The sequence below is a fragment of the Centroberyx gerrardi genome, chromosome 9 (genome assembly GCF_048128805.1).
Source record: "Centroberyx gerrardi isolate f3 chromosome 9, fCenGer3.hap1.cur.20231027, whole genome shotgun sequence".
Classification (NCBI taxonomy): domain Eukaryota; kingdom Metazoa; phylum Chordata; class Actinopteri; order Beryciformes; family Berycidae; genus Centroberyx; species Centroberyx gerrardi.
In genome coordinates this window covers 4,229,692-4,255,351 of record NC_136005.1, presented here as the reverse complement: position 1 = coordinate 4,255,351, position 25,660 = coordinate 4,229,692, and the positions used below count along the sequence as shown (strand labels likewise).

Here is a 25,660-nt window from a genome sequence, read left to right as displayed (position 1 = left end):
AGTAAGTGTGTGTGTGTGAGTGTGTGTGTGTGTGTGTGTATCAGAGCTGGGGGTCACTTCCCTGCCACTTCACTCACTTCAAAAATTGAAACCGTAATCCACGGTTTCAGAATAGTGCAAGCTTCAATCTCAATCTTTTCTTCGTACATTGCATATTTCTACACACTGCACCAAAAGTCCAGTTTTTGAATATGGAAGAAAAACGACATTCAGGATGATTAAATTGAAATATAATTGACCTGAATGCTTCCTGCACAGCCCCCGCCCCCCCCGTCCTCCTGCTCCGCATCCACGAGGAGCAGTTTGAGGATGACTGACAGCTCCCATCAAGAGGGCGGGGTTTTGCAGGAAATGGGAGTCGCCGGCAGCTCATTGGCTGACAGCAGATGGATTACAAACTCTGTGGCGTCGGCTAACAATGAACGAGCCTCTTTCATGCCAGTTTGTGTCTCCGATCATCATCTCTCCACCTGCACTCGCCAGCTCTCTCTACCCTCATTCAGTCCTCATCATTAACCGAGCCCCCCCCCCCCCCTCCCATCCCCCCACCCCTCCCTCTCCACCCTCTCCTCCCCCCTTGCTCCTCCCTCGCATCCCGCCTGGCTAAAAACCAATCAGTCAAAGCCCCGTAGAGCTGCGCTTGGCAAGTCGGGGCGCCCGGACGAGCAGCCATTCATCAAGAAAATAACAAAATTAAAATTACACTTCTCCATTTAATTTGGTCATTTATTTTTTCCGGGGGGTTGCGCGAAGGGGGCAGGGGGACAGCCAGAGAGAAAGAGAGAGAGGAGAAAAGAGAGAGAGGAGGAGAAAAGCGAGAAGTTTTATTCTCTCTCAAAGCCAACTAATTAGAACTTCTGGTCGTAGCGAAGTGTCAACTTTGGCAACGCGTCTCTCATCCCTCCTCGTCTCTCTCTTTTCTGAACGCGCCGACTCAATACCCTTTGTCGATTTGGTGCGCGGCCCGGATGTGGATTTATGCATAATGGATACCCAAGAAATACTGGATCGCAATGAGAAGTCATTATCCACCAACATCCACCGGCGGGCATGATGGCGGCGGTCTGCGCCGGCGTACCCGCTTCCTGCCTGGTGCCTGGCGCGCGGCGAGGCGAGGCGACAGGCGCGGTGATTTAGGGATGGAGAGGAGGGGATATTGCTTGTATGCAAACGAGAGCTGATTCAGCGCTCCTGATTTCTAATCAACTCCGGCGTCATTTATAACCCGCGCGCTCTCACAGCTCAGACAGCTCAGTTACCCCCCCCGCCCCCCTCCGCTGAAGCCTGAGTGCCCGTGTGCTTTCCCAAACAACAGATCAACTGAGTTGTATGGAAAACACTAGACTGATATCCATTTTGAAAAAAAAACAAAACAGAACTTGTAGTTTACCATTCTATATTTGAAAGGCTTCATTTCAAAACAGTTATTTATCCATTTTGGAAAAAGGAAAAAGGTGCCTGATGTTCATTCATCAGTATTAAAACATTGCTATTCTGTAAATAAACAGCTCAATTTAGCTAAAGACTTCAAAAGTAGTGATTTTTTTTAGCAATCAGGGAAGTCAGTTTTTCAAATGGTGGATATCTCATTTTTGCGAAAAGTCATCCAGTCGATAAAAGTGTAATTTTGTCAACTAAGGATTCAAAACTTATCTATGCTGCTTTAAGAACGACCATCATTTAGTTCAGTTCTATGCCATCAGTCATTTTGTTGGAAAATAAGCAGTTACATGTTGGATTTCTGTTTGGAACAAAATTTGTCTTTTGTTTCTCTACCCTCCGGGTATCTTTAATGATCAGCTGTTCCCTGATGTAAGACTGAGCACATTACAGCAGAACGAGCCCCAAATGATTCTTTTATTTGGCCAAGATTTTGGGGAAATTGCATTTGGGGATTCAGGAGTTACCTCAACCCCCCCCCCCCCGCCCGGCCCCTCCACCCCCTCGCTCCCCCAGGGAAATTTCGCAAAATTGAAAATGACAATTGTTTTGCGGGACGCTTATATATCTGAAGCGAAGGGAAAGCCGCCGAGTACGATTGATATTTCATGATTGCTCCGGCAGCCTCAGTATTGCCAGCTGGTGGTAAAATGGACAAGAGGCAATTTCCTAAGAATGTCCCACTGGGAGAGAAGGGGCTAACTGTTGTCTCCTCCCAATGAGAATACAATCAGACAGGAGTCAATACACTGAAGACCTAACGTTGACCTTTTGAACCTTTGACCTCTGACCCCTTCGGCCGACTCACCTCATATTCCTGGGAGAGCTTCAGGTTGTCGTTGGCCTTGAGGAGCTCGGTGTGTTCGGCCAGTTCTGAGATGGGGATCGGAGGATGATTCATCATACCTGCTCAACGAATGGATGGAGAGAGAGAGAGGCCACAGAGAGGAGGAAGGAGGAGGAAAAGAAAAATGTTTTAGTATGGTAGACAGATGTAGGAACGAGAAGCTACACTCTCAAAGTTAAGGATCATAGGACACAAGGGTTTGTGGGTAAGGGGTGCTTGCTTGCAAGACAATGGAGGTTTTGGCTTGGGTTTTAGTGGTGAGGAAGCTTTTAAAAGATGGGGGTTTGTGCAGAACATGGTGGATTTCAAACAGTCAAAATGTATTTGATTGGTGATGTTATTGGAACTTGATTGGACCAGGCCAGAGCTCTAAAATTCGGATATTAGCCACTTCCTTCAGATATTCACTCAGACATAACCATTTTTTTTTGTCTACAGGCCACAGTGGCTGGTTCATCCCAAAATTCTCCCTCCACTTGCTTTATTCCGCCAGCCAACTAGGCTTGTGAAACAGAATAGGACTGGTGGTAATTTGCTGACAGGGTGGGCCTCTATTAAAGGAGAACCAATGGATGATTGGTGCGGGTGCCAGAGGAAACCCCAGACCAATTACTGCTCAGTCCTGCAGAGGCAGACAGGAGTTTTTAACAGCTTGGCAAATGAGACACAAGACGGCAAATTTCAGATTTTGATGGTGAAATCACAGACAGGAAACAAGATAGCCCTTTATGCTCTATAAATCAATGGGATGCCACTGCTGACAAAAAATCCTTTGTGCTCCTCGGTGAAGATAATCAAAAGAAACATTTGCTTTAGGAATGGCTGATATGAACAAAAAGGAAAGAAATTCAATACCGGATCACTAGCTGGAGGAAAAACAACAACATAGCAGTGGAGGGGAGGTGTCATTTAGAAAGGGAAATATTTAGCAGAGTTAAATAAAATCTTTAAGGATGGTGTCACTGGAAGCACAGCGCCAGGCTAGGAACTCAAGTGAACTTAGTGGTTTCTTATTAGTTATATGTAAAGATGTGTCCCACAGATCATCTCCTATCCCGTAATCCCCTTGTTGTGCTAATCATTTGTTATCATGGCATAGTGTGCTTAGCATTTCTGTGCTTTTTGAATCCTCAGAAGAATTGTCATTGTTGGCTTTGTAAAAGGTGCTTATTGCTGAATGGAGCCCTGGCCCGGGGGCTCATGGGAAGGGCGGTGGGAGGGGGATAAGGAGGTTTGGGAGTTCAGTGTGAGTGATGCCGAGTGACACAGTGAGCTGCTCCAGTCCAGGCCGGCCAATGCAAAGCAAGCATGATGCTAGTGTTTCTACCGTTTCCTCAGTCTGCTGGTTCCTCCACTGGCTCTGAGATGAACCCCCCTCACCTTCTGCACCACCAAAATTACAAAAACCAGCAGCACATCCTCCCAAATCCTGCTCACGAATTATCCCAAGGAATAAGATCTAGCCTTGTCAGTTGGGCGCGGAAATTACAGGAATTTTTCTTCGGCTGTCTCCGACATCCACCACTCATTGTGCTGGCACTGCTGCAACATTATCAGCACCGCTGTGCACTTCAGTTCGCTAATCCATTTAGGAGCATAATGCCGGGGCCATGTAATGGAATATGGGGCAGCCATACATTGTGGCATGGCAATACTTAACGCTTCCATATTTTTAGTAAGAGGCTTTAAAGACCTCTGTTCCTGGCCTGGTGTCAAGGTCAAAAGTCTGCAAAATGACATCCCTTCACAAAAAAAGTTCCCCAGGCTTAATTGGGCGTGAAAATCAGCATAATCACATTAACCATCCTCAATTTCCCTTTTTCTGACGACGCTTAATACCCCTCCAATGTCAAGGGGGGCGCTGATGTTTTTGTTGCTTTTGTTGCGCTTAAAAGAGGGACGCCGACTCTCTCTGCTGACAGTCTTCATTAGTAATGGCAATTTATTTTACACTGGGAGAACAATGCAGGAGCGTCAATTACACGCAGATTAACAAAGATTATCATGGGTATACGAGACAAATGGAGATGACACTGGATGCCGTGACATCCTCTGGAAAATGAACGGACACACTGCATTAAGAGACGACTTGACGAGAGTTGTGCGACAAACAGCCATGCACTGCGTTAAGGTCGTTACGGCGCTGTTTACTAAATCAACTCAATGTTCTTAACCTTGTTTTCAACCTCGCCTCGAAACGGTCCTATTCCATTCCGTGTCTTAATATAAACTCATAAACAAAACCTTGCAAGGTAATAGGAGAACTCAAAGGATATTAATGCATTTGGACGAGACGCTGTGTTTGTTTATTCATACTTGACTTTCTCAATGAGCTAACAAAGCCCGCAGATCCCCGTGGCAACGCTCGAGAATAAGACGCCGTTATTAATCACTTCTGCAGCGGGGATTCATCGAGACGAGCATCGAGAAAAAGAGGAAAAATTGCAAATTAACTTTGGCTGTCAGTTTATTTACTGCAAATTCAAAGGGAAAAGGTATCAGGAAATATGAGCAAAATAAGGAAATGTGTATGCAAATGAGGGGCCTCACTTCTCCTTCAGAGAACAAGAGCGGGTTGTCGAGGGGAGATCAAAGGATGTTTGTGTTTGCCGTGTGTGTGTGTGTGTGTGTGTGTGCATCTCTCTGTGTTTTTGTGAGTGTGCATGTGTGTGTATGTGTTTGTATACACAGTGCCATACACAAACTGCATCAGTTCCTTTGAGTTTGTGTTTACAGCCCATATTACTGTCTGTTTGGTCAACTGACTGCTACGGTTAGAGATTCATCAGACTGAGGTTTTCCATATACATCCAGATATCCCACAATGCATTGCCAGCAGCACGAGCTGAGGGTTACAATGCGGTCTTTGTAGAGTTTACGGCTTAAAACTTTGGTAGAAAGTTTTGGGAGACCTGCGAGAAGCTTTATTCCACAAGTTTATCTTCATCCCACTTCATCGCCCTTCGCCGACATAACCTAGCGCTATAAACTCTGGTGTTTACGGCGACGGGGCCGCACGGCTACACCCATCTGCCTGTGTGTGTCTCTCTCTCTCTCTCTCTCTCTCGATGTACTTTTCCATCCTTCCCCATTTGTACTGTTCTTTGGGCCGCCAAAGACAAACGAGTCGATCGCGGCCGATTTGTTTTCTTATCCATGTTGTCGTTTATACAGTGCGCGGCGAGCGGCGAGTGTTTACCCAAGAGAAGATTCGATTTCTAAACTAGGCTTTGCCGCGACCCGTCCTCATGCAAAGTCACTCAAGGACAAGTTGTTGTTATTCAACCCCTCCCATCCCTCTAAGCTCCCATCCTTCTCTTCACCCCCCCCCCCCCCCCCCCCCTCGCCCACGGCTTTTTTTTTCCATCCAATACAGACTCCTCCAGTATTTTTTTTTCCCAGCAATCACCAGCGAGATCAATGAACACAGAAAAAACAAACTAGAGTCTAATTACACATTTCCAATCTCCCGATCCGCAGTCGATGCGGCTGAGAAATATAATGATTCTTTTTGATAGCCTGAGCCATTCTCTCTCCGAAAGCCTGTTTATGATGTTGTGTATTTCCATATAAAAGGAAGACACTCGGAGTGTGTGTCTGCGGGTAAGCAAAGAAAAGAAAGGGAGAAAAAAAAAAGGGGAAGAGGAAAACTCTGCAGAAACTCTTGCTTTTTCTCTCGGATGATCCTTTTTCAGCGAGCGGGGAGAGGGGGGGCGATCAAATGTCGAGCCATTGTTTGCCACCGCTTTAATTAATTCTGCTCGTTATCTCCGGGAGCAGAAAAGACCCCGTTAGTTCAGAATGGAAATGGAGCAGTGGTGGTGGTGGTGGAGGAGGAGGAGGAGGAAAGAGGAGGAGCAGGAGGGAGAACAACAAGGAGGTGAGGAAGGGGAGGAGGGGAAGGAGGGATAGCAGAGACTGTAGTCCTGTAACAAAAAAAAAAGCCCCAACCATCTCTACATCAGCAGAAGTGATCACAGGTTATTTATGCATGGTGGATTAATGCACAGCCAACAGCCCATGTGAACATCGTGACTGACAAACCAATCAAAGTTAAAAAAAAGAAAAAAAGAAAAAAAGAAAAATACAGCCCAGTTTACCAGTAGAAACCAACAAAAAAATTCAAATTAGTGCTGAAATTTTGCTGCATCATGTGGAAAAAGTAAACAAATGCAAATTATGTATTTGTAAATGAGGGCGAGCAGTGCTAGCAAATCAAAAAAAAGACAAATAAAGAAAGCTGGAAGACAAACACAGGAACTAAATGCATAGGAGACTAACTTTCATAGTCAAAATCAGCTTCACTCTGAGGACTGCTTAGACCAGAATCTGTAAAGAATAGCAAACATAAGGGGAAACAACTGGTTTAAAAAAGGCTGGAATGCTAACAGAGAAGGCAACGAAAAAAAAAAATCCATAAAAATGGTCAAAATGATAAAAGGCCAAGAAATAAGACACATAGATGCAATAGTATGCTATTCTTTAACAACAGTTTACCATCACTGTTGTATTTTTTCGTAGGCATCACTAGCAGTTTGCCCAAAATAACTGAGGCCTTTCTCACGGTGGCCTGAGTGAAAGATATGAAGCCAGACTGCAAGACAAACAGGGGAAAGTAGGGCAAACATTTTCACCACAGTGGCCCTTCCCTTCCCTTCCGGTACCAAATCCCAATCAGTGCCACGGTCCTCCTCAGGACCGCTCTGGTTAGCCACGGGTGTCGGCCTCCTCCGCCCCTGCCAAGAAACCCGTCCTGCCGAGCCCCGCGTCAACAGTCATAGAGATCAGGGATAAGAAAATTGATTTGCTATCTCTGAGCTTTCCTAAACACCAGTTAGGAGGCTCGCCGAGAGGAACGAGAACGAGACGGAGAGGGGAAAAAAACGGCTTATGTTTCCTGCCGAAAATTAACTCTGAAAGGCGCCTTTGTCCGCGGCTTGAAGCTGAGGCATTGGGAGTGAAAGGTGTGGAAAAGCGTCCGCATACTTGGCTGACAGCTGCGGAGCCGGGGCTGATGGGAGTCGGAGCGCCGAGGAGCGCCGCGACGGTTCAAAGTCTTATCTGCTCCGGAGGAGAAGACCTCTGAGGCCGCAGCCAGCGGTGCTGCGCCCGGGCCAGTTCCAGCCTCCGTTCAGGCAGAACGGAGCCATCTGTGGCGACGGGCGGCACAGCTGGACATGCGGCTAAAAGGTGTGGTTTCATGGGACGGCTGTTAACCTGCTCCTCTGGCGAAGGGAAATGAATTTTGCCAGGGTTGAAAGATAGGGCGGGGCGACAGGGCGGCCCAGCGGTTAGAGAGCCCATCCCGTCACTGAAAGGTAGCAGCTTCGATCCCCGCAACAGCCAATTTGTCCTGAAGCAAGTATAATTGAGAAGTGGCAGGAAAGGAAATATGAGCCAAGGAGTTTCTTTCTCCAAAAGAAACATTGTCTTTTTCTCCAAAAAAAAGGCCGGTCCCAAAAACAGATATTTCCTCACAATGATCAATAAAAAGTCAACAAAAAGGTGGCTAGACTCGAGTCGGTGATCATCAAATAAACACCAGTAGAAACAAAAATCAATTATATTTTCAGAAACGCATTATTTTTTTTGCTTTTTCCCTTAGAAGACCATATCTTCATATAACTTACATCAGTTTGATACTGCTTTCTCTGACGTATACTATGAACTTACATGATTAAGATTTATGTCAGCCTAAAAGTGCAGGTAAACTCTATTCTGCAATTAAAAATGTGGGTAAACTGAGTTTCGGTGGGTTTACCCTCCACTACATCTGTTTCCTCACCCTCCTCGTCCAGGTTCTCCTTTGTGAAGAGCTTTGTAACTTTGTCTGGAGAAGCGCTATATAAATACACATTATTATTTCTATTATTATGTGCGTCAGCGGTCATCCGGTCAGACTTCCCCTGTTGTGAAAAGCTGACTTGATGAAGCGCGCGCGTGAGAGAGAGAGACAGAGCGAGTCTCGTCGTAATGAGAAGCAGAAGCGGAAGTCAGGCCGATGGCGCCGATGGAGAGCAGGGAGATGAAGACATCGAGCGCCCCCCCCCTCCCTCTAATTGATCTGTGACAATGACTAATTAAACCTGGCGGGGGGCGCTCTGATCCGCTGTCTCCAGACGTCATTCATCACAGCGGGAGGGAGGCGCACGCATGTCTGATTATGTTTATGTGTGTGTGTGTGTGTGTGTGTTCTGTGTGTGTGTGTGTAAGTGTGTGTGTGCGCTTCAAGAGCTCTGTGAGGAGGAGGGCACGGTTGTTGTTGTTGTAATCTAGAGAAACAAGTTGCCGATGCATGCAAGCGATTGGCTGGCGTCCGTGGGTTTGTTGCCTGTGAGAAAACGCTCGACTTTTACATGTTTCAATGTGGAAATCACTTGTGACAGATTTCTGGGGCTGAGTCCTGTCTGCATGAGAGGTAATGGAGAGGGGAGATGGAGAGAAATATAGACGGAGACAGCAGAAAGAGACAGAAATGACAGAATCGGGGATGTACTGGAGGGTAAACTCACCTAAACTCACTTTACCTGCCTTTTTATTTTGGGGAAATAGAGTTTAACTGCGTTTTTATTTGGGGGAATAGAGTTTACCCAACCTTCTTAGGCTGACGGAAATCTCAATTATGTAAATTCATAGTATACACCAGAGTAATTAATATCAAACTGATGTAGGTTATGTGAGGATAGTGCTTTTTAAGGGGAAAAAATAAATAATGTGAAAATATTATTGATTTTTGTTCGGCTGCTCGCCTCATGATGATGATCATCGACTGGAGGTCATACAGTAGTTCACCAGCCTTTTTTATTTACCACTACATCTCTGGGCAGAATAGAAAAAAAATGAGAGAAAGAGAGGGAGAGGCAGGAGGAGGAGAAGAGAGACAGAAGAAAACAGTGATAACAGACCACAGAAAAAAAATGAGAGAGCGAGTAAGATATAGAGAGAGGAAGAGAGAGAGAGAGAGAGAGAGAGAGAGACAAAGAGAGGGTACTTATAGCTATAGGGGGGCTTGGATGGGGACAGACAGTAGATATCCACTGAGTTGTGCTGCTTCATTAGTTTGGCCCCATTTGCCAATTAAACCCCGGGCACCAATGAAAATAATGACAAAAAGGCGCCGGCCCGTGCCCCGAGGAATCATGGGATATGACTGGCAGACGGTCACGTGACCTACAGACTTTAAAACGCAAAACGCTCAAGCACACACGCTCTCTCTCTCTCTCTCGCACATTATCCCAGCTTAGCCTATGGGAAAGCTAATCTAAAACATATTTCATTGTTACGCGGCACTAAGGGGTCACTGAGCACACATCGCCGTCGCAGCATATGCTCCATTGGGTTGGAGAGGCCTCGGATAAGTGCACTGGGAGTATGCTCATTTGAACAATGGCCGCTATTAGCTAATGGGGATGTTCACAAATGCTCACCGCCGCGCTTAATTGGGCTAAAATGTCCGTTCAAATTAAATTCCCCGGGTGCGGAGATAATGACATCGCCTGACTCCGCGGAACAACGGCGGGGCTGTCGGAAGAGAATGCTTGTCATATATATAAAGAAGAGTCTGGGCATGTATCGGTGAGCGGACGTAAAAAGGGAGAGAGCGAGTAACAAGGTTTTCTATTATTTAAGGAGGCGAGGAGGACGGTGGAGGGCGAGGTGGAAAGCGCTGGAAGTCAGAGAGACAAATGGAAAGAATGGCCATTATAACCGGCTCTCCTCGTCATTACAGAGCCGCCGATAAGGCTCTGAATACCGAGCCGGATAAAGAGGTGGACAGCAAATGGAACTGCATATGTGTGTGTGTGCGTGTGCATGTACGTGTATGTATCTCCAACATATTGAAAACCAACTCTCCTCCAATGTTAAGGGAGTCGGAGGCTTTTTTCTAAGACGCAGGCTCAAGACGACGAGCGTGGGCTCCCGAGGCAGCGGCGGAGATGAGGCTCCGTTTTTGAAACGCGAGCCTTTTGATGGAGCGGAGATTGGCCATGGAAGATGGATGGATGGCTGACAGACATCAGAAAGGAGACAGAAAGGCGAGAGGCAGGAGAGGGAGGAAGGAAACGAGGGAGCGCTGGCGGGCGGGTGGGGGGGTGGGGGGGAGGTGTAATGCGTTGCAGTTTGGTGCGGCGTATTTGAACTCTGGAGTGTTTACTCCTTTAGTTCGGTTTGTTTGTCCAGGTGAGAATAATGCCATTTGAACTCGAGCGGCACCAAATAACCACACCAAGACGCCTGAAAATGTGAGTCTCTGTCTTCTTCCAAGGGAACTGTTAGAAGTGAGAATGTAATCCGAACCGACCCCATAACACAAGGTTTCATGGGTATAAAGAGACGGCTGTTGACATCTGATAGCCAGCAGTTCATGGAATGCTTGGAAAGCCAAGAAAAATGAACCGGGGGTAAAGATAAGGTGAAATGCCTCCTGGTGAACTCCAGATAAGGTAAGAGTGCAGACAAGTCCATCAAGTCCTGAGAACTGGATTTGTTTTGATTCCCCCGCCGCCAAAACTTCGAACCTCTCAGGAGGACCAGTTACCAAAACTCTGCCCAATAAACAAACTACTTGTGAGTCCATGTGACTTTTGTTTGCAGGCCCTGGTTTGGTTGTCATTGGCCAGTCTGAACCTAAACAAACCGAATACAAAAAATCCATTAAAGTAAACTTTTCCAATACGATTTGGACCAAAGAAAACAAACTCTGGGTGTGACGGCACCCAAAGTCACAAGAGGCTAAATGACTGACAGGAAGACAGACTGATAGACGACGGGGCTGAGGAGGAGGCAGGAGGAAAATGTCAGACAGGCCTTAGCTGGAGAAGCCTTAGAGAATGAAAGCGGGATTGAAATGTGCTCTGCGGTTAACGCCGGGCTTTAGCGCGGATGAACACCAGAAGGAAAGCAACGCGCCGACGTGAGACAAAAGAGGAAGCAGGGAAAAACTCTGGGGAACCTCAGAGCAGGATATGTTTCCGACACAAAAAAAAAACCCCAAACCCATCAAAAAAGACGTCAGATTTCTCAGCGAACAATACCGGCTATTGTTATTCGATGCCTGATAGTTACATGGGTAGATGGTAAAAACATAAATATGGCAGGTAGGTAGTTATGAAGGCACATTATGTCAAACAGAATGATATGGGAGTACTTCATGGACATCTTGTATGCAGCAGCGTAAATTAAAATCAACATCGTTATGAGTTGCATCACTTGTGTGCAGTCAGTTGAGGGTATCTGTGTGTAGGCTGTGTGTGTGTGTGTGTTTGTGCCGGTGTTAGAAATTGCCTTCACTACACATATGAGTTACATCGCTGCTGTCAGGTTTGTGTTTTGTCTTACTTGAATGGAAAGTTTCCGTGGTAATTTACATGCAAAGTGAGTTTCATGACCCTTGGGCCCTTGAAACCTGTTAAAATCCCATTGTATAATGTATGATTGTATAATTTATTGTAGAGGTGTGGAGGAGAAAACATTCTTTTCTGCAGATATGTGATTTTACCCGCCAGCAGTGACATGCTCCAGGGTTCGACCGATATGAGGCCGATACTGATATTTTTGGACCGGAGCTGCCGACAGACGATACACTGTATTTTTTAAAATTTGACAATTGTCATGCCAATACATTACAAGGATTCAGTGTCTCCTGCAGGATTTTATTCTTTGCAGGGTGAAAAAGCCTCTGAAACCGCATGTAGACCGTCATGGGACACTGAAACTCTCCACTGATCTCCATGCTTATGAGATTCTCAGGTTTCACTGCAGGTTTTACAGGCTGCCGCACCTGAAGCTGGCTGAGTAAAATCACCTCCTCACCTCCATCATGTTTTGATTGATTGATTGATTGATTGATTGATATAGTGGATGGGAAACATTGTTTGGCCGAAATCAGATTTTTATTGAAAGGCCAACATTGACCTGACATACACTACCAGTCAAAAGTTTGGACACACTATTTTTACTATTCTTCACATTTTAGAATAATAGTAAAGACATCAAACCTAAGAAATAACACAAATGGAATTATGCAGTGACCAAAAAAGTCTTAAACATATCTTATATTTTAGATTATTTAAAGTAGCCGCCCTTTGCCTTGATGGAAAGGCAAAGGCTTTGGAAAGAAATTCATACAGAGGATCAACTTCACTATTTCTATTTGTCTAAGAAACTAATTTCAAGCATTTAAGCAGAAGCCTTTAGATCAAAATGGCTTTAAGAGAATGAAAAACATTCAATCAGGTGTGTCCAAACTTTTGACTGGTGGTGTATATCCAAATTGATATATCAGTCTAACTACAGTATGTTATAGTCAATGCCGTTGTTCAGTTACACAGTGAAACATCTGTGCTGCTCAGTGCTGTGGGTCCATGCTGTACCTGGAGTCTGGAAGTTGATGCGTCTCATCTCCACAGGGTCTGTGGGGTGGTGGGGCGTGATGTCTGCGTTGTTCAGCAGACATTTTGTGCGTGGCTCTGACTCTTTTCTTTTGCGGCTTGAGTGGAAAAGGAGGAAGAGGAGGAGGAGGAGGAAGAGGAAGAAGTGGAGATAGACAACAAAAACAATTTTTAGTGAGAGTCTTCTCCAACAACATGGCCACCATTCCCACCAGCGAAGGCCCTCGGCTCTTCAACAACTACAACTGACTGGCAGCTCAGCGGGTCGAGGACGCTCGATCCAAACCAAATCAAGAAGTAGGATGTTGAGAAGGAGAATCTAGCGCCGGATTCTCCTTCAACCCCCCACAACTAATTAAAGGCATCTTTTATGCTGAGACAGGTTATTTTCTCTTCCCTTGTAAAATGCAATAAAGTAAGGCTAAGCCTTACCTGTCAGGTTTGCTGTTTCCAGAGAAAGCAATAGGAGTCAAATAAATATATAAAGACGGGGAAAAACACAACACACAAGGAGAAAGAGAGAGGGGGAGGCAAGAAGAGAGAGAAATCAATAGAGAGCAGTTTAAAATTCAAAGGGGTCGCCGCTGGACTCGCAGCCGCCAGATAAAGCTCATCAGCATTTGAAGGAGGTGTGCGCATGCGTGTGTGTGTGTGTGTGTGTGTGTGTAGTCTATATAAGTGTGTATTCAACAAAGCGTGGGAGTGTGCATATGTTTCTGCGTGTGTCTATGTGTGTGTGTGTGTGTTTGTGTGCATGCACGAGGGTGCCGGGAGGGGCGGGGAGGGGGAATGTCAGGGCCAAGGGCAGACCCGGGAAACACTATTCACCAGGGAGAGATGGAGGGGAAAATGGGAGAGTGAGGGGGAGAGAGAGAGAGAGAGAGAGGAGAGAGAGAGAAAAGAGAGAGATCCAAGGAGAGATGTTACTCTCCCTAACCACCAAGACGCAGGTAAGGCAAGGTCAGACAGTCAGGGATCATCTGATAGCAGAGCAGGCTGTACCTGTGTCGCCCTTAAGAGAATTCAGGGACCGGCCCCGGTAAGCAGGGCGACCTCTAACACCTCTAACACCGGAACGCCCTTCTACTGGGACTTGTAGTCTCTGAGGCTTTGACTGAAAACTACAACTAACTGTAAAACAAGGGGAACATATTGACTGTTTCCCTCCCAAAGCCCCAGGACACTGAGGAAGACTACATTCACTCAGACTAGTGACAGGAATAGAGCTTCTTCTAAGATTCCTTAAACAGTAAAAGCAGAGTTTGATATTCACCATTTGAAAAACGGTCACACACTCTCATAAAATTATTGATAGCACAAAATTTAACCAAGTAATGGTTCTACTTAAAGAGTGACTTAAGTGACTGAGATTGGCTGACGAAACACCTTTACAGATTCAAACATCTATATTTTAACATTATTGAATGATTTATTTATTTATTTTTCAAACACCAATATGGAGCATTTGGAATATAGCTATTCAAATATATATAACAGCTCTTAATTGATACAGGTACTATTATTGATCAGTTAAATCAAAGATATCGACTTCGATTTTGTTATTCAGCAGCATCTCAAAGAATCTCCTCCTCTCTCCTTTCTCCACCCCCCCACCCCCCCCACCCCGCCCCCACCCCCACTTCCACACACACCCGTCTTTTTGCAAGAATAGCATTTTCATATTTACATGCAACAATATTGTTGGGTCTTTGAATTTCATGCTGCTATGAATACCAAATACGCCCTTCCCTCAACATGCTCCCTAACATGCAATTATTTCCCAACAGCCCCATTTCCCAGTAACACTGCAAATAACTGGTTCAACTTCAAATGACAAGAAAATCTACGTTGTGTATTGCCGTTCGAGACAAACTGCAATTTCCAGCAAATCTTCGCTACTTCACTCGAAACATGAAACGCAGCTGTATTCCTGTGGGTGGAGCAAGGCACTAACAATGCCAAAGTTAAGGGTTCAATTCCCACTGGAGCCACCCATACAAAATATCAATGTACTATATACTGTAAAACGCTTTTAATCAAAGCACCCACGAATGCCATGTGCTTTTTCTTATCGTTCCAAGTTGAACCATGTTATTTTTAAAATGTAAACACAACATTTACGAGCGACTGCATTCCCGATTAAAGCCACATTTGCAAAGTGGACTCACTTCTTGTAAAGGAGGATGGCGATGACAATGCAGATGATGAAGACCACGGCCAGGACGGGGCCCACCACCCAGATGAGGCCGTCGCCGCCCGTCTCCACCGGCAGCGGGTCCACCACCAGCTCGGGCGTCATCACCGTGTCGGTGAACGGGCTGGTCGCAAACATTTTCTGCACCGGAAAATCAGGGAGAGGTTACAGTACAGGAAACAGAAACCAGGTTACGGCATGGCATGTCGGATAAATTGAGATTACGGTTTCTGCTAAGGTTAATGTATAGTTTTTATGTATAGTTAACTGTTTCTATGTGTATGTGTGTGTATATGTATTTGGTGTTTTTAGTCTTTTATGCCTGTTTACTGAAGGAACTTAACTGAACTGAGCTGGGATGACCTGGATTGAACTAAATTTAATTATACTGAATTGTACTGAATTGAAATTATCTGAATTAAATTGAACTGAATGGAAATTAATCAACTGAATTGAAGTGAAATGAACTAAGCTGAGATGAAATGAAGTGAACTGGATTGAACTGAAGTGAATTAAACTGATTTGAATTGTATTGAATTGAGATGAACTGAAATGAACTGAAATGAACTGAAATGAACTGAAATGAGCAAAAGTGACCTGAACTAAGTCTGTGTAGATTAATTTCACTCATCCAGGTAGTAAGATGTCCAAAAAATAGAAACAAAATCCACTGGACTTAAAATGAAGAGTTGAAGGCGATTTTGTTTCTATTTTTTGGACACAAGCTGAACTCAATTTACTGAATGCGATGCAATGAAAAGAAATCAAACAGAAATGAGTTGAACCGGGCCGAGCTAGTCCCGGACAGCGACTCACCCCGGCTGTGGCGTTGAGCTCGGCCAGCAGGAAGAAGACGTACTCCTGTCCGGGTTCGAGCGGCTTGTTCTCGCAGGTGCTGTAGCGGTGGTCGGACCCCACCGTGAAGCTGGAGGGCAGCTGCCTGAAGCAGGCCGTCACGTATGGCTTCCTCTGGTCCAGCTGGGCCAGCTGACGCCGAGAGCGACGCCTCGGGGTCACCTCCCGCAGCAGCTGACGGGACGGGACGGGACGGGACGGGACGGGACGGGACGGGACGGGACGGGACGGGACGGGACGGGACGGGACGGGACGAGAGGGTGCAACTTTACTTTACTTTACTGATTTTTTGTTGTTGTTTGTTTCTGCATTCAATTATTCTATCCAATGATGTGTTCCATCCATCCATCTCAACTAGGATACATCAAGTTACAAAGAATAACCCAAAATATTTTCATCATTATCATCTTCAATAACTTTCCTCTATGCAAGGAATTCCACACACATCAAGACATTCACTACGAAACCAAACCCCTTAATTTTATCCCTGAAATGTCCTTAATTTTAAAAAAGTAAGGGTTACTATAATGGGTTTTAAGGGATCTATTCATGGGTTGATAGCACTGGTAATTAAAGGATTGTGCATGGTTTACAGGGTTATTAATGAGTTATTAAGGGAACGTTCCTGTCTCTCTGAATTTGTCATTATATTAGAAAGTCAAACATTAAGGGGGTGTTTAAGGGGGTTTCAATGGGGTCTCCTCCATTAATAGCTCCCTTAACAGGAATTACTTTTAACAGGATTTTGCATGAATTAAGGGGTGAATTAATGTAAATGTAAGGTTATTTTAAGGGATTAGCGGTGCATAGTGATTAGAGATAGACGGTATAGTGAAGTGACTTTTGTTTACAAGCCCTGGTTCGCTTTTGTTTGAACCTAAACAAACCAAATACAAAAGTGCAATAAAGTAAACTTTTCCACTCTGGTTCAGACCAAAGAAACCAAACTACAGGTGTGATTGCGCCTTAGAGTCGAAAGGCTGCCGACTGTCTGGCAGTAGTCCATCATAAACCAGGGACCAAACCCCCCGCCAAACTCCACCCATTAATTTAGAAACTGCAGACGGAGGCAGGCGCTGAGCAGAGAGAATGTGTGTAATCCCAAATCCAATAGGGATGGCTGGTGTTGATCTGGTGCTCAAGGTGACCCTGCGCTATGGGAAGAGAGGGAGTTGACTGTGTAATTCTCTCCTCTGCATGCTTGGGGGGATAAATTAGCATAGCTGAGATGTACTTACGTCTGTGGTGTGTGTGTGTGTGTGTGTGTGTGTGTGTCTGTGTCTGGTACACAGTGTGTTTGGAATGTAATGTGCCTGAAACACGCAACTGTTAAAACCAGCGTGAGTCTTTGCAATCCCCCCCCTCAATGTGAATTAATTCGGAATTCAAATCAAAGTAAAAAAAAATTCATTTATAAAACACAGTTGCGCCAAAGTGCTGCACAGAGGCAGTATTACAAACAAACATTAAGTGGAAGAAAGAAAATTAAAGAAAAGGGTAAAGGCAAAACAAAAAACAAACCAGAACTATGCAAAATTAAGGACAGTTAAAAGCACTGGAGAACAGGCAAATCTTTAGTGGCCGACCTAATGCAATATCGATTTTGACCAGTAAACTTTTGGTACATGAAGCTATTTACCAATGCAGAGGATCTAATGTAACTATTTATTGTGTTACTGACCTAGGGTGAGTGCCTATGACTTGGATGATTGAGAGGAGGATGTGTGATTGAGGTTATAAAGTTACCACTTCCTGTGACAGAGACTCAACCGTAAATTCCAGTGCACCAGAATCATTTCCCATCTCCATTTTATAGGGGTTTATAGTCGTTTTTAGAGGATCCTACCTCTTCCACATCTATCTCATCGGGGTTCTTCAGGTTTTTGACACTCCCCGAGGTCCTCTTCAGCGGCACCACAACCACATAGAAGTTCCTGCAAACACACCACCATAAAAAATAAATTTAAAGCATGTGGCCTTGAGTAGCTCAATGGGCAGAGCAAGCTACTCACACTTAGAGAGTGTTCAACTCCCACTGGGGCCCACCAGTGTTAAAAATGTATGTACTTTAAAGACACCGGAAAAACACCCAAAGAGGAAATTGAGGAAATGAGTTAATGCAGACGTAGAAACAGCCTCATAAAAATATACGCTCAGTAGGATGGATGGAAGAAATAAAAACCCACTTTGTATGAAAGCATTCACCAAATAGTAGATGTAATTAATGTTTTATTCTGCTGTAGTAATCACAAATGAGACGGTTTGACCATCACAGTTTCACAAGCTCTTCAACCAAATTACATTATCTGCACTTTGTAATGACATTTTTAAATTGTTGTTTACATTCTAGCAAGCCAATGCCATTGCTAGAAAGATTTGTGTCTAAAGAAATAAACACAATTCAGACTTTGCTGTCATTGAACTTTTATTTATTACATCGAGTCATGGTTGTATCGAATCGTATCGTGAGATAAACATATCGTCCCATCTCTAAAGTGCAACAGTAGAAAAGGGAAGTTTAATAATAGCAAGGAGCCTAGTAAGGAACAAGTGCAAGAAGCAACAACGTAATGCTAAGGAATAGCAAGGAAAGAGGACGTCACTCATTCTATCCTTAGACGATCAGCACGTCTCAGACATTTAAAGACCTAAACTCACATTTCAACACCTCTCAGACATCTCAAGATCTAAACCTGTATCCCAACAGATCTCAGGAATCTCAAGACTTAGACCCAAATATCTCAACCCTCAAAGAGAACTCGGAGGGAGAGAACTCGCAGAACTCCTCTTTCAGATAACTTTACTCACTTGACGTCCTTGCTGTCCACCGGCGGGAAGGACATGGTGAGCGTGTTGTCGTGCTCGGCGTAGATGTCCAGCTTGGGCTTCTTGACCAGGATGAGGGGGGCGGTCCTGGCCACCACGCGGTGCCGCGGCCCGCCGTCCACGCTCTCCTGGCACGTCACCCGGAAATCGTAGGTAGTGTTGGGCCTCAGGCCGGTGACCAGCACCCGCATCTGTCTGGCGTCCACGTCCATCTTCTGACGGTTGTACTCAATCTGGAGATGGATGGACGGATGGATAATTGATAAGAGGAGTGAGTGGATCGATGGATTAATGGATAGATGGTCGGTAGGTCGATAGATGCGTGGGTGGGTGAATGGGTGGATGGAATTATGGATGGATGAGCATTTAGATGGTTAGATGAGTGGATGAGTGTGTGTGATGGGAATGAGTGGATGGATGAATAGATGGGTGAATTAGTGCAAGGATATATGGGCAGACACATTTAAAAAACAGCAGCATTATGAAATCGAACCATTTTCTATTTGGGCAAAGCAGCTGCATAAGGACTAATTTTGGGGGTGGGAATTGTTTCATAGTACAAGCTAAAATTACACAACAGATGAAATGCATTAGTTGAAACTGTCTTTGATTACCACTCACCGTGCATTTGTATGGGGACCTGCTTTCCGAAAACTTCCACGCAAGCACCACCGTGGTCTTGGTGGCCCACTTGAGTGTGAAGTTCTTTGGAACGTCTGTGGAGTGGACAAATGCAAAAGAAGAAAAAAGAAAAAAAAATAGAGAGAGTGTATCTTTAGTGAGTGGAACAGGTAGGGAGAAAAGAGAGAAAGAAAAAGATTTGTTGTTTAAATATAGTTGTTCCCCTGCAACGTTCCTCTGGGTTGGAGAGTGAGTGGAGCGGTGAGCTGTGATTGGCTGTGAGAAGGGCAACGCCATTGGTTAAGACACACAGCACGGAAGACTCATGGACGACAAACCCATGGAGCACAAGGGAGCGCCCGCTGGCGAGCCAACGTGGGTAGTGCCAACCCGTCTCGCCGCTGTCTTTAAACCCAGGACCACGGGACGGGGGACAACTGACCCGCGTGGTCCGGGCGCCAACTGTTGCTGAGCTTCTACGGAGTCGGGGTTGGCACTGCCGACGCCGCTGCCTGGCGGGCGAAGAGACAGACCCAAAACACAGCATGCCAACAGTCCTCAGCAGTGCATCTGGGGGATGCCATGCCACAAACTGTCCCATTGTGGGACAGGGGAAGGGGGGGAGGAGGAGTCGGGGAGGGGAGGGATCAGGAAGGGAGGGGTTTCTCAAAACAAACCCAAAACCAAAAACCAAATAAAACAAAAACAAAATCTGCTCTCTGTCATCTTAGAATAGCCTAAAAACAAACTCTTGCAGTGACTGGGTTTGACTGAGGTCCTACCTTGTTTGGAAAACTGGGGGTGTGAGATGACATTAGCTGTGTGAGTGTGCTTGGCAAAGGGCTGCAAGGATGACTGACAGGAGTGTCTGACCAACCGGCACTTACCTTGAACTCCTAGGCTCCTCCCCTCTTTTTCAAACTGACTGACTGTAACTTACTGACTTGGGTTTTACCTTGTTTGGGTTAGTGAGGTGAGTATCCCACGGCAAACATTTTTAATCTCAAGCTTTTCTCTTTCTTGTGGAGAAGTGAAGGTGGTTGAAGGAGGGGGGAGGGCGGTTCTCATTTTTGTGTTGCTGTTGATTTTTTTAGGCTATATCCAACCCCCCCCACCGGGTCGGGAGAGAAACAGGCAAGCCCTACCTGTTGGGTGAAAGGCCACCGTCCGATACTGGATCGGCGGGCTGTAGGGCCCTGGACCTACACTGGTGTGTGCGCGTATTTTCACGTCGTACGCCGAGTTGGGTTTGAGGCTGTTGAGCACGTAGCTGGACAGGCTGGGGGGCAGGCGGAGCTCCCGGGGCGCTCCCCCGGTACCGGCCTCCTTGTAGGCCAGCGTGTACTCCGTGATCGCCCCGTTCCTCTCCGCCAGCACCGGCGGAGACCAGGACAGCTGCACCGAGCAGCAGGTCACGTTGGAGCCCTCGTTAATTTGAGGGTAACCCCCGGGCGTGTTCTCGGGCACGCTGAGTTCCACCACGGCCTCCTCTCCGAAGCCCCCCCTGCTCTTGGCCGAGATTTTAAAGAGGTAGGTGGCGCCCCGGTGAACGCTGCCTATGGAGTACTGCCGCTCCTGGGGGGCGAACTCCAGCGTGGCCAGGGGCGAGACGTCTTTCCGGCCGAACTGCAGCCGATAACCCTGCAAGTCCATGCCATTGGTCAGATCCGGGGGGTCCCAGCGAACCATAGCAGACGCCTCCGAATCCTGAGCCACTGACAGGTAGGGCGGTCCAGGCACTGTAGAGGTAGAGAGATTTTAAAAAATACATTTATTCATCTCTATTTTTACCAGTGAGGTCAGGCGAGGGCCTGGTATATTTCTAAAATGACAGGCTTTAGTACTGTACATCCAGACATGTCAATAAGTAATAAGCTAAACAGAAACCAGAGGCGCTGGCTTTATTGTGGAAAATATGAGTGCTTCTTAGAGGACCGGAAACACTAGTTTTGCAACAGAAAAATAAATTGCCTCACAACCTTTCATATTTACTTCAACAAAAACAGCTTGGACCAAAGGGTCAGGAAGGACAGTGTAAATAAACAGACCACAGAAACCACACTTAAATATTTTGTTTTCAGCTATCAGTTAACATCGACCAACCTGCACTCTGGTGGCCTCAAATTGACACAGTTGCATGGAGACGGCAGGATTTGTCAGAACCTCTAAATTCTCGAGTGATCGTTGTACCCATTACCATTTCATGACACATGTAAGCTCCCACCAAAATTATTTCTGGGCTGCAAAGCATCACTAAAACTTTCAGCGGGGAAAAGTGCCTCTCTTTCAGCCTCGAGAGTCGTCTCTCCCTGTAAAATAAATGAGCTATGATGCTCGGGGTCCAGACACCATTCTTCAGAGTGGCCCAGTTTTGCGGCGCTTATGGATGACACACGTCTCACCTTAACTCTCCTTTAAAGGCCCCATCAGTGTGATGGAGGCAGCGGCAGTTATGGGAAGCCTTTAGTTCTCAAGTTGCTGTCGCAGCTTTGTGAGGGATGAGTGTGGCTGAATCGCGCTAAAGTCCCATCTCTCTGTAAAGTGATTCCATCCTGACCCACTCGTCTACGTCCCCGTCCTCCGAAATACAAGGGAGGAGCAGGCTGTCTGGGCAGATAACTGGCAAAAATAAGGGAGCTTACAAACACACACACACACACACTCACACATTAACAGGCAGACAGACATGTACTCAATCACACACTGATATGATTTTATTATTTTGGTGTTACCAGACTGACTGAATTTTACTGTTTTCCCTCAAACTTACCTACTGCAGTTTTAAATTAGTAGGTTAGTAGTATGGTGTTTTTAGGAGTTCATTTTGAGGTGTAATTAAGTACTGCAACTATCAAGTATTTTTGGCTATAAAAGAAAGGAAAGAAAGAGAAGGGAAGACGAGAATTGCATTTTTTCATTCTACGATTTGTTGACTAGTTTCTGTCAGGCAGCTGGTGGAGTGTGGCCATTAGAAACACAGCGAACACTGCTTGCACTTTATTTCAAATAAAATACATTTTTTGTTAACATCATAATCAGTGGTGTTTTTGTAGTCTGGTGGTTTTGTATTACATGACACTGCAGATGTGGACGGATAGCTGCGTAACGGATAGCTTTAAAGTAGCTTCCTAAACACTGTTTACCTGTGTTTGAATGTTTTTAACTAGCGAATGTGTTTCTATGTTGGCCTTGCAAGCTGAATTTCCTTTGAGACAATTAACAGTATTGAAACGTGTATTGTATCTTATATTCGAGTCCTACAGATACAGCCATCTAACTAGCTGTGTGTTTGCGTGCATTCGTCTGCGTGTGTGGATGTTTGTGTGTATCTATGTGTATGTACGTGTGTGTGTATGCATATGTGTGTGTGATGGCATAGGCCCTGGTGTGTGGTCAGCTCCAGCCTGTACATCATCATTCCTGCTGCACAGAGAGCTATTTGGCCTCTCGCCTGGTCCGAACCCAATCTGGAGAAGCTAAACATTAGTCTGGAGCCATAGTACTCCCTCTTACTGGAACACTATCTGTGTGTGTGTGTGTGCGCGCGTGTAAATGTGTGTGTCTGTTCATGTGTGCAGAGATGCGAGTCTTATGTGCATGTAATAAACACACACACACACACACACAAAGCAATCCACTCTGCACAGTCCCGTCCCTCTGCTCATATTCTTCATTTCCGTTTGCTAATGGTCTTCTTTCTGAAGATTGCTGTTGGTGGGGGGAGCGGAGTGGTGGCGGTGGGAGTGCTGGGATGGGTGTGTGTGTGTGTGTGTGTGTGTGTGTGAGGGGAGGGGTTGCTAGTCAACTGAGCCTTTGCCGGTAATGGAAAGGCGGGGGCGCTAAGTGTTGGGTGAGACGAATGCTCCTAATACGCCCCGGCTAACAAACTGTAGCTCAGCTCAGCCTCATTTAAAAGGCCGCTCTGCCTTCACGCTCACCGCTAATCAAGGAAATGGAATCGGAGATAATGATCCTGTGGTGACTCTGTGTGTGTGTGTGTGTGTGTGTGTGTGTGTGTGTGTGTGTGTGAATCGGTTTTTGTGTGCTTCGCTTCAAACTTAAACATGACATCATGGCACGCAACATCCTACCGAATTTATCTCTTACAACCCACATAGCATCGAAACCGTTTCCTACTCACCTTACCTGGCTTTGAGCGTGCACGTGTGTGTGTGTGTGTGTGTGTGTGTGTGTGTGTGTGTGTGGTGGGTTGGGTTACAGGGTGATGAGAGAGAACGAGGGCATGGGGGGGGGGGGGGGGGGGAGGGAAGGGGGGCTGAAAAATGAGTGAATGAGGAATGATGAAGGTGACAGGGGACAAGGAGCAATCTGCTGCAAAGAGGGCACAACAGGGATATGAGTGTGTGTGTAAGTGTGTGTGTGTGTGTGTGTGTACACGAGTGATTCTGGGGTTCTCGGACACCTTGATTGCCCCTCTCCTCTTGCTAACCCCTCTATTTTCATCTCTCTCGCCCCCCAATCTCCCTTATTCTCTCCCCTTCTCCTCATATCTTTCCTCCTCTCCCTTTATCTCGAATTCTGCTCTCTCTCTCTCTCTCTCTCTCTGCTCCCCCAACCTCCTTCTACCACCACCCACCTACACACACACACACACACACACACACACACACACACACACCCTCCCTCTCTCTGTGTCCCTCTCAGGGTCGAGCCTGGTTCAATCCCTCCCAGTGGGGCTCCAGGCACGTTTCCCATCAGGCCGCAGTATTAACGGCCCGCTGTTGACACACACTCGGCCCTGATTGAGAGAGGGGCGATCAAGTTTCCTTCTCATTTCCACTCTCTCTCTCTTTCTTGTGCACAGCAAACGGACACGTGCGCGCTCACACCGACACACACACCACTATACAAACAAACCCATCGCCTCCACATGGTACACAAGCACGCAGTTCCTTAATCATCTGCCTGCCCCAGTACTAACGTCCTGAGCTGTGGGTGTATGTGTGTATAAATGTGTGTGTGTGTGTGTGTGTGTGTGTGTGTGTGTGTGTGCTCACGTCCTCGAAAATAGAAAAAGAATAACCTTCAAGTTTCCCAGTGATTAACCTGTGGCTGGAACCTGCAGTGGAGTACAGTGAGAGGTGTACAATATATGAAGTAGGGCTGATGTGTGGGCTGTGTGTGTGTGTCTGTGTGTGTGTGTGTGCGTTTGGAGAGGGCCTTGGCACTTCAAATAGGAGACCAAAGGATCAACCATCTCAAAAAGGGAGTGGGCAGTACAAAGCAAGCCAACGGTGGAGGGCAAATATAATTGAAACTGCCTCTATGCTAATATATACAGTATATAGTATATGTATACACAGACACACACACACACACACACACACACACACACACACACACTTATGGGGACATATACAACTAATTCTGTAATCTCCTGTAATGAATTAGGCAAAAGTCCAGGCAAAAGGAAGCATGAAGCCTTTTTTGACAGCAGAGGTCTTGACAAAGTCATCGCTCTCCCATCTTCATTTTCCTCCTCTTTTGTTTTCTGCTCAGTATAGTGGAAAACGGTGTGTGTGTGTGTGTGTGTGTGTGTGTGTGTGTGTGTGTGTGTGTGTGTGTGTGAGGCGGAGGATCGTGGGGGGGGGACTTGATGGTTGGGAGGTACCCAGTCAAATGTGCTACAAAATTCACAAGGCTCATTTAGAGAGCAAGAGCTATTAAGGAAACAAATGTTCCACTTAGCCGGCATGTCACTGACCGGAAGGGAGGAAGAGAAGAAGAAAGGAAGAGAGAGAGAGAGAGAGAGAGACATTATGTTGATGTTTTCTCGTTGGACTAAAATCACAATCAGGAAGTTATAAATATGTGAAGTGGGATGGGGGTTGGGGGATGGTGTTACAAGTCGGCTGTGTGCAATCAGCATCGGAATGAGTAACACACACACACACACAAATCATTCAACATATTTTTTAAGGGTGCAAAAAGCCCAAATAGGGGCTGTGTGGGGGGGCGGTGGGAGGAAAACTTGTATGTAGAGATTGTAAGGGCAAGATGCTTCAGTCCTCAGTGTCGGTCCACCAACAGTTTGTCTGATTTCATTTGTATCTATTTCAGCTCTGCCTCACAACACAATTACTGAATAATGCAGATTGTCCATCTCTAAAATCACACGATTAGAAATGGCACAAATACGCTTTCCAACTTTCTGAAGCACCACTAGGCAAGACGTTTATGTGAAAACGCACCCATCTCATCAGCCTAAACCATGAAGTGGGACTGCAGAAGAGAAGAGCGTCCCATCGCCACTAACGGAGACCCAGTAGATTCACCCTGTTTGCCAAAATGAAATTCTGGAATGGACACTGGCGGAAAATCTCCTAAACAGCAGCCAGTGAGCGCTCCATCCGGAGAAACCTGACGGCTGAACCAGTTCACCACCTCCACCTCCACCTCCACCTCCACCTCCACCTCCACCAGACACTAAGAAGAAGACATTTTGTTTGCCGACGTCACCCTTAA

The 25,660-nt window shown here is 46.0% G+C and overlaps 1 protein-coding gene across 1 annotated transcript in view; it reads right to left on the bottom strand.

Annotated features, from left to right (window-relative positions):
• ptprsa (protein tyrosine phosphatase receptor type Sa) overlaps positions 1 to 25,660 on the bottom strand; it is a 296,738-nt gene that overhangs the window by 39,840 nt on the left and 231,238 nt on the right. The window contains exons 16-24 of the mRNA XM_078285725.1: positions 20,320 to 20,913; positions 19,175 to 19,269; positions 18,536 to 18,786; positions 17,574 to 17,661; positions 15,689 to 15,901; positions 14,847 to 15,013; positions 12,661 to 12,776; positions 6,569 to 6,616; positions 2,249 to 2,346 (exon numbers count right to left, since the gene is read on the bottom strand). Of these exons, the coding sequence (XP_078141851.1) occupies positions 2,249 to 2,346; positions 6,569 to 6,616; positions 12,661 to 12,776; positions 14,847 to 15,013; positions 15,689 to 15,901; positions 17,574 to 17,661; positions 18,536 to 18,786; positions 19,175 to 19,269; positions 20,320 to 20,913 (1,670 nt within the window). The remainder of the gene's footprint in view (positions 1 to 2,248; positions 2,347 to 6,568; positions 6,617 to 12,660; positions 12,777 to 14,846; positions 15,014 to 15,688; positions 15,902 to 17,573; positions 17,662 to 18,535; positions 18,787 to 19,174; positions 19,270 to 20,319; positions 20,914 to 25,660) is intronic.